Source organism: Lissotriton helveticus, chromosome 3_1 (genome assembly GCF_964261635.1).
Source record: "Lissotriton helveticus chromosome 3_1, aLisHel1.1, whole genome shotgun sequence".
NCBI lineage: Eukaryota > Metazoa > Chordata > Amphibia > Caudata > Salamandridae > Lissotriton > Lissotriton helveticus.
In genome coordinates, this window is record NC_136061.1 from 1,105,373,747 (window position 1) to 1,105,386,100 (window position 12,354).

Here is a 12,354-nt window from a genome sequence, read left to right on the forward strand (position 1 = left end):
AGGGGTGCTAGTGTAATACTACTGTTTCACACATTTAACACATACAGTTTTGTGCTCCAGGACGAGTCTATAGTATTATATGGGAACATAATATTTATTCATTTTTATTTAACATTTTTATCTAGTACTCGTGCACTACTGAGAGAATCAGAGCACTTTACACAGAACCTATTTGAGTGTAACACTAAGTAATAGGATCATGTGCTATAAGGATTTACATGCTATTTAAAATAAATCGGGCGCGGATTCTTAAGAAACAGAAAACATGCATTAAATAGGAAGCTGCAAAAAATGGAATAAGAGTGTTGTACCAACAACAACACACGTAGCTAATCTGTGCAGGTTTGTTATATCACTATTATTTTTCGCAGCACTAAAGAATGCCTTCCCAGTGGTCTAGCCATTGTCGCTCCCCCTTGCTATCCAATTTGTGACCTGAAAGAAGTTTGCATGCGAGGGAAAAAAAGAGGTCTGCTACAGGGGTTATTTTAATAACACACCTGAATTAGCATTTGATAGACCTATATTTACATGTGAATGTGCAATAAAGAATATATTACTGGTTTTATAAGGTACACTTTCTGGGTAGAAGTAATTATGCAGCATGCTTTATATCGAACATGTTTAGCATTTGTTATTTATTCAATGGTTCCCAGATGAGATCCTGCTATAAGCGAGACCATCGACGGCTTAGTACAGATTGTGCTCTCTGTTGAAATGGATAGCATAACCTTTCTGAGGCAAGTAATTTCATCTTTAAGCCCAGCCCGTCTTGGGATACTTGCATGCAAGCAACATAAACAGCAAACAGTTTATTTTGCATATTGGGTTGTAATGGAAAAGTACAGTAATGTAATCTATCGGCATTCCTGCCTTTCTGATCATCTCCAGTGGCTCTAGGTATAAGCATGAGAAGGTGAAATGCAGAAAAGAAAAAACACAAGGTAACTGACCAGCTCCATCTTTGCACTCAGGATTTGGAATAACATTTCAATATCCATGAGCCCCGACTCTGTTCCAATTTAGGAAAGAGCTTAAAAGACGGTCTATAAAGAACACTACACCACAATGCAGTAACAGTTCAATTTCACTCTTAGAAATCATTGACAGTTCAAATCATGTGTGGATGCAAAGCCTCTGCCTTTGTACAGTGCTCTGCTGCCTTTTGGTTAGGTGCACACTGTAACTGACTCATGTAAATCCCAACGTACAAGAAAAAAGACCATGGGTGGCACATCCTTCTCTGTTCAAGCAGCCAAACTATGGAACTCCTTGCCCCCAACATAAGATCCACGGAAAACAACCTTATCTTCAGAAAACTACTCAAGAATTGGTTCTTACGGAAGAAAAAATACAAAGAGAAGAATGGTCAGAGAAAGGAGAAAATATCAGTGAATAAAATGCATAGGTTAGAATTGGGGTAAGGGGCTGGGTTAGGAAGCAGTTTTGGGGATTACAGTAAGGCAGGATGCTCCAACAAGTAGCCTGGGAGCTACTTGTGGTTCTCCAGCTTCCAATAAGCACTCCTGTGTGCAGCCCAGTCTATTACATTAGAAGCTTTGCTTGGTTAAATTAATATTTGAATACTAAAATTAAAAAGCATGTTTTTGAGATTTAAAAAAAAAAGGAGAATTGGTTCTTCCCCACATAACCACCATACGCAACCAGAAATATACAGCATATTCCACGGTATATAAGCATTTATTTGAACTACAGATATGTATAACTGTATTGCTTTGAATAAACTTGTAGCAGTTAAATTTTTCTATTTTTTTATCATGTATATAAGTGACTGCGTAAATAATTAAATCTGTTCTCATAACAATTTATCTGAAGCATGGCCTTGTTCTGATTCTAGGGGAAGGAGCAGAGAACAACCATCACCAACCACAGACTTTTGTGAAGTTTTACCCTACTCTCTGATACACTGTTCTCGCCTCGGCATTCACTGCTCTGTAACATTCCTGGTTTGTAATAAGCAGACACCACGATGGCCTTTGGGACAATACGGTGGTTCTCAAATGTATGGCCTTGTAGGAAACCATGCCTACTACAACTTGGCAACACTGGACTGCTAGGGGGTGATTATAACATGCTAGTCGTAGTAATTTCGCTGTCGAAAATGCACACCAAGGTGCTGAGCAAGGCTGTAGGTGGCACCGAAACTAATCAAGGAGGCTCGTCTCCTGGATGACGCGCACCCATCAACTCTTGGACTTAACAAGACGACTTGCGGCATGTTGTGCTATCTGGACGTGATCAAAGGGGAGCGCTTGGCGAAGCTGTGCTCGAGCCCATGAAAGGTAAACAAGTAGGCAGCACATCCTCCTGCTGCAGGGAGTGCTCAGGATACGCAGCCTGTCACACATCGAGACGATACCAAGGGGCCTAGATATGCGTCCCCTGGAGTCAGACGACAGGAGAGGGAGCAGGGGTAGAGTGAAGAGACAGAGGGCAGGGGTAGTGTGAGAGCAGAGGAACACATTAAATGGAGCTCGGAGGTACGTAGCAGTACGAACAAGAAAGGAAAGGGACAGTCTGCCAGGGCAGAGTGGTGGTGGGGGTGCAGGTGGCATAAGGATAGGTAGGGGGCCAGTGGCAGAGTGAAAAGCTGAAGAGACTTAAGGCCAGCAGGATGGCACGGGAGGTGGGAGGTTTACAGAGCCCAGCTGCAGCCCTGGACAAGCATTTGCTGGGTTCATTGGAAAGTTGTCCCTGCAGACCCCCTGCGGACAGGAATACCTTGGTCTCTCTGTTCCAGGTACTCCGCTACTTCCAAGAGAACAGGGAGTTCTACTCCATGCCTTTCACCAGGGAGGCCGTGAGAAACTGCCGCGTGAAGCACCAAATGGTAATGTGAACATACTATGACTCGAGAGTCCGAGGGAGAATGTTGACAGACCGGGAGGCGCACTCTCATTGGTCGCTCGTGATGGTAACGATGTAAAAGCCCAAGCTTAGCAACGTAGCGTGTGACTCCACCTCTCCTTTTGCATAATGGCTGGATTCCTGCATGTTAAACAGGCGGAGATTACCAATTGGTGGACTTAATGATTGTATAATTGCTGTTTTTTTTTCAAATCTAAAACTCTGTACACCTCAGTGAAGCCGAGCTGCTCTATCGCATGAGAAGGTGTGGACATGTTGAACTTGAACTTACTAAGAGGAAACGAGAAAAGTGGTTTATATGTTACATAAACACGCTTGGGGAAACCAGCTTTGGGAGATATGGTGAGTTGATGATGCAGCAGAATTCCACATTTTGGGAGGGTGGAGGACTGAAGCAGGAAAGGTTGTCCGAGCTGCCATTACACGTGTGTGGACGGCGCTGCAAATGAAAACAAAGTGCTTACTGTCCTTTAAAGGAAAGAGTGTAAATCTCCCCATAAAAGATCCAATCCTGGTGGGCGGGGCCAAAGGCGGACATGGTGGTAACCAGGAGGAACTAAAAAGCCTCCTTAACAATCAGTACACCCCGTTTAGCATAATTGGTGACATCAAAAGAAGCACACCAATGAAAATTACAACCGGAACCGAAAGTGAACTTTGCAAACCGTATCGATTCCAAAAGCCTCGCATGGAGATGCAGCGCATGCGCGCTGTAACGCCAGCCAAGACCTAAAAAGAACAATTGATGGACAGAATGCAGAACAATGTAATACATTCACCCCAGTACAGAGATCTGGGCCTATATCCATCGTTTTTTTGCTCACCATGCCATTCCAGATTCCCCTTGATGGATGGCAAGAAGGCTTTCAGCACCAAGCATATGACCGTCAGCCACAGAAAGTTGATATGGAGTCAGGGCTCCGCCAGATTTCAAAGGCCTCTGATCTCTACCTCTCACAGGTGGTCACCAAAGCCCAGAAGTGACATGTCCGTTACCACTGTCAGCTCTGGATGGGGAAGGAAGAAGGGTTTGTCGCGAACCCAATCGCGGTCCAGTAGCCACCTTCTGCAGATCTTTCATAGTCTCCTCTGGCATCTGAACTTGGTAGGAGATGTCCCTTTGATGTTTGGTCAATTGGAACTTTAAATTGCATGGTAGACACTGCATATGCCACCTGACGAGCTTGACCAGGAAGCCATCAATTTCAGCCGCTCAGAGTTGACCTCAATGAAATCTAGGATTGAGGTTGAAAGATCAGGATCATAGCCTGAACGTCTTGGACTCTCCTTCCCGGGGAAAGGCACGAAAACAAACAGTGTCCAGAATGGCTCATATGATGGGGGCATCTGAGAAGGAGTCTGGTGTGACTTCAGCTCATTGATAGTGAACCCCAAATAGGACAGGAAATTAGCCGTAGTCTTGAGGTGGTGGATGACTGCCTGGGGCAAGCCTGCCTTTAACAGACAGTCGTCAAGGTAGGGGAAGACTGGCACCCCAGCATTCTGAAGGTGTACTGCCACCACGGCCAGTACTTTCATGAGCATCCGAGGGGCGTTGGTGAGACCAAAGGAGAGCCTGGTGAACTAAAAATATTCCACTCCCACCACGAACCACAAGTAGCGCTGATGGGCTGCAGGTACAATGCCACCATCCAGTCTCCAGGGTGAAGAGTAGACACCTGTGCACCAGTGAGAGGTACTGAGAGCTGACAGGATTGTGGCAACTTTCTCAAGACCCCAGATGAATTTCATATTTTATCTCTAATGATTAAGGATAATCAGAGCCCCCAGGATGTTGCAGCATAGATTTGAAAATTATGCAGCACAAGAATGTAAATTTAGCTGCGTTATTGAGGCACTTTATTTTACTCGTACTCATTCCTTTTCAGTCTTAAATCAATGGAAACTGTTTTAGCAGAGTATTCCACTTTCAAATAGGCATGTTTAAAGTGTCTGAGAGTATTTGTTTGCTATGCTAAGTCGCCGAGTCCTGTAATGGCTGGCAGCAACCTTTTTCGCATGTTGCTGGCAGCCAATCAGAGAACCTGCAGGACTCTGACTTCCGCAGGAGCGATGTGGCCCAAGGGAAATAAAGGTCCCGCCAGTCAATCATAACTCTCTACTTTTAAATTGGAGTGACAGTGCGAGTCTAAGATACTCTTGCAAGCCTAAATGCACCCCTTCTGGGTCCCAAAACAAGCAGAGGGGATGCTTTGGTGCGCAACGATGCTCCCCGTTTCCTTTCTATTCTTGTCCCAGAACAGGGTGCAGGCACCCCTACCCTGACCAGTGACATCAACTTTTTCACTCTACTGCCACAGACCCTGCTTACAAGCCTACACCATGGTTTGCTGTAATTTGATTCTCTCGCGGCTGCTCACGTACTTAAAACTGCTCAGTAAACAAGTTGCACACATGATTATACTGACTGACCCCCCTCTCGTCCCCACCTTCCGCCACCCCTCCTCCAGGGCACAAGTCCTAAAAAAACAAATAAAAAGTGGGGGTACTAACCAAGTTAGGTAGTTAAGTTACATCATGGTGTGTGCCACCATAGCACATGATGCCTCGACACAAATAATTATTTGATCACTTTTTACACAAGTCTCCGCAGAGGAGGGGGGGGGGGTGGGGGGGGTGAGGATTCAGGGTACACAAGCATGGACTTGTGAAAGAGTGCACGATTACAGTAAATACTACAAACTGTTCATGAAGGGAGGGGTGCTTCGACCAGAAATTATTAAAGGTCTTTTATGAAGTCCATGTTTGATGTAGTCACATGAACTGAAGAGTGATAGGTCTCCAAAGTATTCAAAACCAGAATGGGGGCGTAAGCACAGTTCCTGCCGAGCACATGGTTCTCCAGTTACACACTGAGTGTTCAAAGCTGCCACTGACCCCAGCCACTGGGGAGGGCCTTGAGCAGTCTCTGCACTAACCATCCTGGTACCTTAGGCCGAGACTTAGGCCCATATATACAGAGGGGAAAAGTGAAACTACTAATGCCAGAATGCAGTGTCTCCTTGGCGGAAAAACACAGCACTGCCGGATGGTAACCTTCTTGGCTGGGGGCTACTGACCGCCATGGTTCTCCCATTCTCATAGTTAAGGTGGCCATCCATGGATGATGTCACAACAGAACTTAAAACTCAAGATGACATCATTAAAGAAAGCAACATTATGGAATGCCTATGTGATGGTTAGTGGTGCAGAGATGGGCAGAGAGCTGTGCTGTCTCTGCATTCTGTGGCCCATTTAAAGTTTTCAGTGCATTAGCTGGCCTTTCATTGTGGTGATATACCACTCTGTTAATCAACACTATTCTTGACTTTGTGTGGAACTTTCATTTTTAGGACAATGCTATAAACTCCCACAGTGAACACATCATTTGCTGTATGTATGGAAATGTGAAAGATTTCTGGATTCGTAGATTCTACAGACTAATACTACACTACGCCTACAGCACTTACTGCTATAAGTGTGAAGGTTCTGTGGGTGCCCCAATTTGAGTGCTAATTTCACCAGTTAGAGAAGACCCCTCCGGAACTACACCCGCCACTTGTGGTTTGCTCACAGATCTCAGCAGCATGTGTGCAACCCGCTGAGCTATCAAGAGATTAATTCAAAAAGTCTGTTCGGTTCCTCATTAGTAGTTTCCGAGTCGGCCACCTGAATTGGCTGCCTGTCATCCTGCGGAGGCCGCTCTCGGAGTTGTCATTCACGTACCACCCTCCTTGACAATAAGTCTGGCTCCTTTGGGCCCCAGTTACCAGCCCATAACTAATGCAAGCCTGTCTTACTTCGGAAATTGCATTTCCATCCGGGTGCTAGCCATGTGTGATGCTCGGAGATTATATCACGCATCACACCAGGCACCTGCAGAGGCTCACATATGCCCCCAGTGTGGGGTGGCACAGAGGGCACAGGTCTGCTGAAAGCAGATAGAGAGCTGTCGCCTCCCTGCCCCGGTGAGCACCTGCCTTTTTCGATATTCCATAAGTAAGTGTCTAGACGGGGTGAAGTGTCACACCTCACCAGGAGACGGGTGCTTGTCTGCTGCCCAGCTCTGATTTCGCAGGCCCTTTTTATAAAAGTGCCGATTTCGCGATTATTTTGCAAAATGTGAAATCCTGGAGGGTCTGGATAATATGCATAAACATATGTGTCTAGAGATTCACAGCACTAACCTGCACCAACTTTGGTGAAAAACATCAGCAAAAATTCAAGTAAGCATTTAAAGTGAAGAACTGCATTGACCATCGTGCTAAGGGGTATACTGTGCTGGAATGAAACGCAGTGTGCTCCCATCCCTATTCTGTTTGAAGAGTAGACAAGACCCGGGCCAAGGTGAGTATTTTGACTTCTCCTTCCGGAAGAAGGCACTAAAAGGGTGCTTTTAGAGCATACTGAAGACCTCCCTGCCTCTTAGTCACCAGAAAAAGCAAGAATAATGACCACACCTTAACTTCTGGGGCTGGCACCCTTTCGACAGTCCCTTTGACAAAAGGGCCCATTGCAATAGAGAGATGGTTCTCCATCAGTCGCTGGGTGGATGGTGGAAGGTATGGCACGGAAGCACGGAAGGGTAAGGCATAACCTTTGTGGCTGATCTGCAGGATCCACCTATTTGACGTCATTGATTGCCAAGCCAACTTGCATAGAACAAATGGACATGCCCTCCCACCGGGAACACTAAAAAGGTTCGGCAGGTGGACCTCCTAAGGTCATTTAGGAACACGAGGCGTAATTTTGTCTCCAAGTAGATATAGTGTCAGTACCGCTCTAAGTCACGCTCCAAATCCAAGGCTCGATTCCTAGTCCTGCTTCTTCTCTTGGAGGTGACGACGCCACTTTGGAGGCCGGTCGTTTCACCCTCCAAATCCTTCATGCCATTCCCACTCCCCAGATGAAGTGTGAGGTTAGGGCCAACCGTCTTGCCCTCAAAGTCGGCTGACTTCGGAGCCATTTCTGCAGCTGGTTCTGGCACAACCCGAGTTTTGGGTGCCTTCAGCAATGCAGCGCTAGATTGAAGAGTTCCACACAGTTATGCTCCGGCTCTTGCCGACTGCCTGTGGTCTGCTTTTGGTCCCCATGGAGCCGAAAGGCCTTACAACTGGACTATCGCCGATGGATTTGCCCTCTGCACCAGATAGACCCTCCAAACCACTTCTGCCCTCAGCTGCTCCAGAACCAACGACGCTCCCAGAGTCCATACCCTTGCCAAAGATGAGGATCTGCAGCTAGAAATCTCTATCAGAAGGCAGAAACAGATTGACCAAACTATTTTTAAGCAAAGGTTTGCTGTGTGAAGATATGCAGCAGAGAACTGCTTTCAACACAGCAAGCAACAGCTGAACTTTGAAACAGTTGAACAAGAGGAACTTGACATGAAATAAATCAAAACCTTCAATGTGGAATATCCATGATGGTGCAAGATCCACAAAGCTGCAACAGTTGAAAGGAATAGTATCTCAGTCATCAGAAAAATTCAAATAATGTCAGATTTATTAGGAAAAGGAAGCATGGGAGAGAATACCTGGAGTAATCTTATCGAAATGTTACATGATCCTGGCAACTATGAAGAACTATTTGTATAAGCAGTATCCCATAGGTCCCAGGAGCTTGGAAAGAGATGGAGCTGGATATCATCTAGGTTATTTACTATACATACTCAACTCCAGAAGCTATAGGGTAACAACAAATGTACTACTCTGGATAGCAACACAGCGAAGAGATTGGAAATGCTCGAGCAAAAACTCAACTATTGTGACTAGCCCTCTAACAGCATTGGACCAATACCAATGTTTCCTGTAGTCTGATATACACAGTCTCTACTATTCTTATTTGCTTTTCTGTTTTTAGGCTATTTTAATTCTTTCCTAACAGTTACAGCCACTAATTGGACGTAAACAATAAGTCTGTACTTACTCGAAAAGTGATGGAGCCAGTCAATCCTGCACAACATGGTTTAATAAACAAAACACAAAGACAGCTGACAACAGTCCAGAGATCAGCATAGCTCACACACTCACTAAAACAGGAGCATCTTTGCTGAGGAAGTGAGGAGTCCCAGTAGGCAACTAGCACCAAGTGATGTTCAATTTTGCAGGCAGAAAGCAAAAGTCTCCAAGAAAGCCTTTACAGCTGCCAAGCCTGGAATGGTCTCTTTATGGATCCTTCCTCCATCCTTGGACTACAATTAGCTGCCTCACTGAATTACACATTGTTAAAGTCATGTATCCTAGAGCTTTTCGAATGATTAGGACCACCCTCTTAACAAAAAGATGTAACCCCCCCGATGTGGTTGTAACTACTACCCAAAGGGCAATATGTTTTTGAGCACTCAACCTGCCTTTTCACTTTCTGGAGTTAACTCTTTGAGCCAGAACCTAGACCTAAAACAAGGGTGTGTTCTTTGTTTAGTGTACTTCAAGACTTAAACTGTCGCCAAGCTGGTACATAAAATAATCAGTTATTGTACATTCGAAAACAACTGTATTACATCCTCCATAACAGATTCTACAAATAAATTAAATGTTGATCACTAATATATCATGGGGTGACTGCGAGAATGGTGTCCAAACAGTTGAACCACAGGCTTTGCTCTAGGGTAATTCTAACTAAATATGGACCCTTCAGCTTTCCCCCTGGTTTTTAGACCCTTTTTCAGGCTTATGTTCCATTTTTCCTCTCTGGTTTTCCTGAGACATATCCCTGCAATGTTTTGAAAGACAGTATGTAAGGAATATGTGATATAAAAATAAACAAAATTACATCACACATTTTTCAACCTGCACGACTCAATACAACACGCTGCTGCCTTTTTAACATGAGCGTTATACTAACCTGTAAGACTATCCGGACGAGATGGGACCATTCTTTCATAGATGTCATACTGTTGTTGTGCATATTGATCAATGTCATGAACAGGTCTCTGTAAAGTCCCCAAATGTTGCGGCACTGCAGTCATACCAGAGCGTTTCGGAGACGAAGAAGATCCCACTTGGGCTTGAGATGGGCTATTTATGTTCTCTTGTGCATCACTTAAAGTAAGGGGTGAGCCAATTCTTCCAGATGACCCATATGTTTTGTACGGTGAGGTTACGCCACTGGTGCTACTTGACTGCCTTGTAGGGACAGAGCTAATCCGTCGCACAGCTGCTGGTGATCTTTGTGTAGTGTATGGAGATGCAGGCCGCTGAGCAGGTAACGTAGTGGAGGAAAATGCATTGGCTGCATTAAGAGGTCGGGAATCTGTGACTGAAGAACCATATCCACTGCCTAAAGAAGTTCTCAATGATCCCCTTGATGGAGAAATCCCTGTGCCCACAACATAGGTTGGAGATTGTGGTCTAGCTGGAACTGAACTCACACGTCTCATGGCTCGGCTGGCTGCAATATTCACTGATGGCTGTTAAAAAGAAATGGAACAAAAAACACAAAGAATGACTTCAAGTTTTAATGACTCCACGCATTAATTTATCATCATAGATCAAGATATTCTTCCTTTACTTATATCTTCCATTCCCTTTTAATTACTATTCAAGCCTTGAGAATCTGCTCAAAATGGGCAGGTTACGAAAACTAAATATTACAACATTTTGTAATCTCATATCTTAGACAGCGCGAATACCACTGAAGCTATAGAGAGCCCTTACTGACTAATAGAACAGTCATAGCTCTGATATTACAGCAAACCCATAGGCTAAGACATCAAACAAGGTGGGCTCCCCCAGCTCCGAGTGGTCGCAGGCTACAGCTGTAACCATTAAAACTCAGAGTGCGCAGAAAGAAATTACAGTGCCCAGTCAGCCCGTCACTTATACAGTGGAGGAGACTGTTAGGTACATTAGGGCGATAAAAACAGATAGGGCCCCTGGCCTAAATGGCATTACCGCCCAAGTCTTCAAATCCGCTCCATCATTTTTTGCATCCATCCTCACCCCGCTCAATAATCATTCATTTTTCACTGCAATTTTACCAAAATCCTGAAAAGGCTCGGTCTTATTTCCAATACACAAGAAAGGAGACCATTCGAACCCTGCCAACTATAGGCTCATAGCCCTGCTCGATATTGAAGCTAAGGTTTAAACCTGCCTATTATTAAGGGACCTAGAGGCTTGGGCAGACAAGAAGGGTATCCTCCCGCCTTTTCAGACTGGCTTCAGGGCAAATAGTTCCACCATGGACAACATCTTAGCGCTCTCTTACCTCTCAAAGCAATCTGTATTGAGTAATAAGCAGCCCTTGTTTTGCTGCTTCATAGACTACTCCACGGCCTCAACAGAGTCAATCGAAGACGGTTATGGGCAAAACTCAAATCTTGGGGGAACATGGGTCCGGGTTAAACTAAGTCCAACAATCGTAACACCAAGAATCAAAACTAACACCCGGCTAAAGCAGGGATGTTTTCTGCCCCCCCCCCACCCCCTACTATTTAACATGTACACGGCAGACTTAAGGCCAGCCTTGAAAGACGCCAGCCTAGTACCACCGAGATTGGGCAAATTGACCCTGGGAATCCTCCAGTATGCGGACGATACAGTGGTCATGGACCACACTACGGTGGGGCTCCAAAGAGCATTAAATAGTCTTGCAGTGTACAACAGGGAAAACAGCCTGCAGATCAATGAGAGCAAGACCAAGATGGTAATCTTTGATAAGCAACCTCACAAAAAACAAGCAATATGGCCTTTGGGTGAGCACCAAATCAGGACAGCTACATCCTACAATTACTTGGGGGTATGGGTGACGGAGAGGGCCACATCAGCTAAACACAAAGGAGTTAACACCGAGAATTAACAAAATAATTCTGTCACTCAGACGTCTAAGTCATCACCTAGTAAGTCCATTTATAGAACCCATGCTGACTGTACTTAGGGCAAAACTAATTCCAGCACTTACTTAGCCTTCCTAGGAGCACTTGAGAAAGTCAACAATGTGGCTCAGATAAAAACTTGTAAAACCATGCTACAAGCTCCCAGACAAGCAAGAAACACCAGGCTAAGGCTGGAAATAGGACTGAACAGACTGGACCTGGCAATACAGGGGAACCTAACAAAATATTACATCAGAGCACTGAAAGCACCTGAAAACAATCTTAAATATTTTCTAAAACTAATTTTCAGGGCAGAGGGTTCCCCTAGCACCCTTCGTTGGATCAAGCAATAGACCAACAAAAAATCGAGGCAAAGAGCATGCCCCTTCTCAAAATTCCTTTCTCTGCCTGGGCCAAAGCTGTGAAGCGCCAAGTCCAGACTATCTCGTTTGAACTGGATCGATCCTCACTCTGGTACAACTTCCTCACACTGGCCCTGGATAAGTCAGATACTCCTGGGAAAGTTCAACCATATATGCGAGACTCACTCTGAGCCCAAGCAAGAAAGAAAATTCTGTGCTTGCGCCTCACTGCCCTCAAGATTTCAGATTTAAACACAAAATGGGCATGGACAGACAACATCATCT

At 45.0% G+C, this 12,354-nt stretch overlaps 1 protein-coding gene across 4 annotated transcripts in view; it reads right to left on the reverse strand.

Annotated features, from left to right (window-relative positions):
• Nucleotides 1–12,354, reverse strand: part of PKP4 (plakophilin 4) — a 771,376-nt gene that overhangs the window by 294,253 nt on the left and 464,769 nt on the right. For all 4 annotated transcript variants that reach the window (XM_078681704.1, XM_078681705.1, XM_078681703.1 and 1 more), the window contains exon 8: nucleotides 9,736–10,300. In XM_078681704.1, the coding sequence (XP_078537830.1) occupies nucleotides 9,736–10,300 (565 nt within the window). The remainder of the gene's footprint in view (nucleotides 1–9,735; nucleotides 10,301–12,354) is intronic.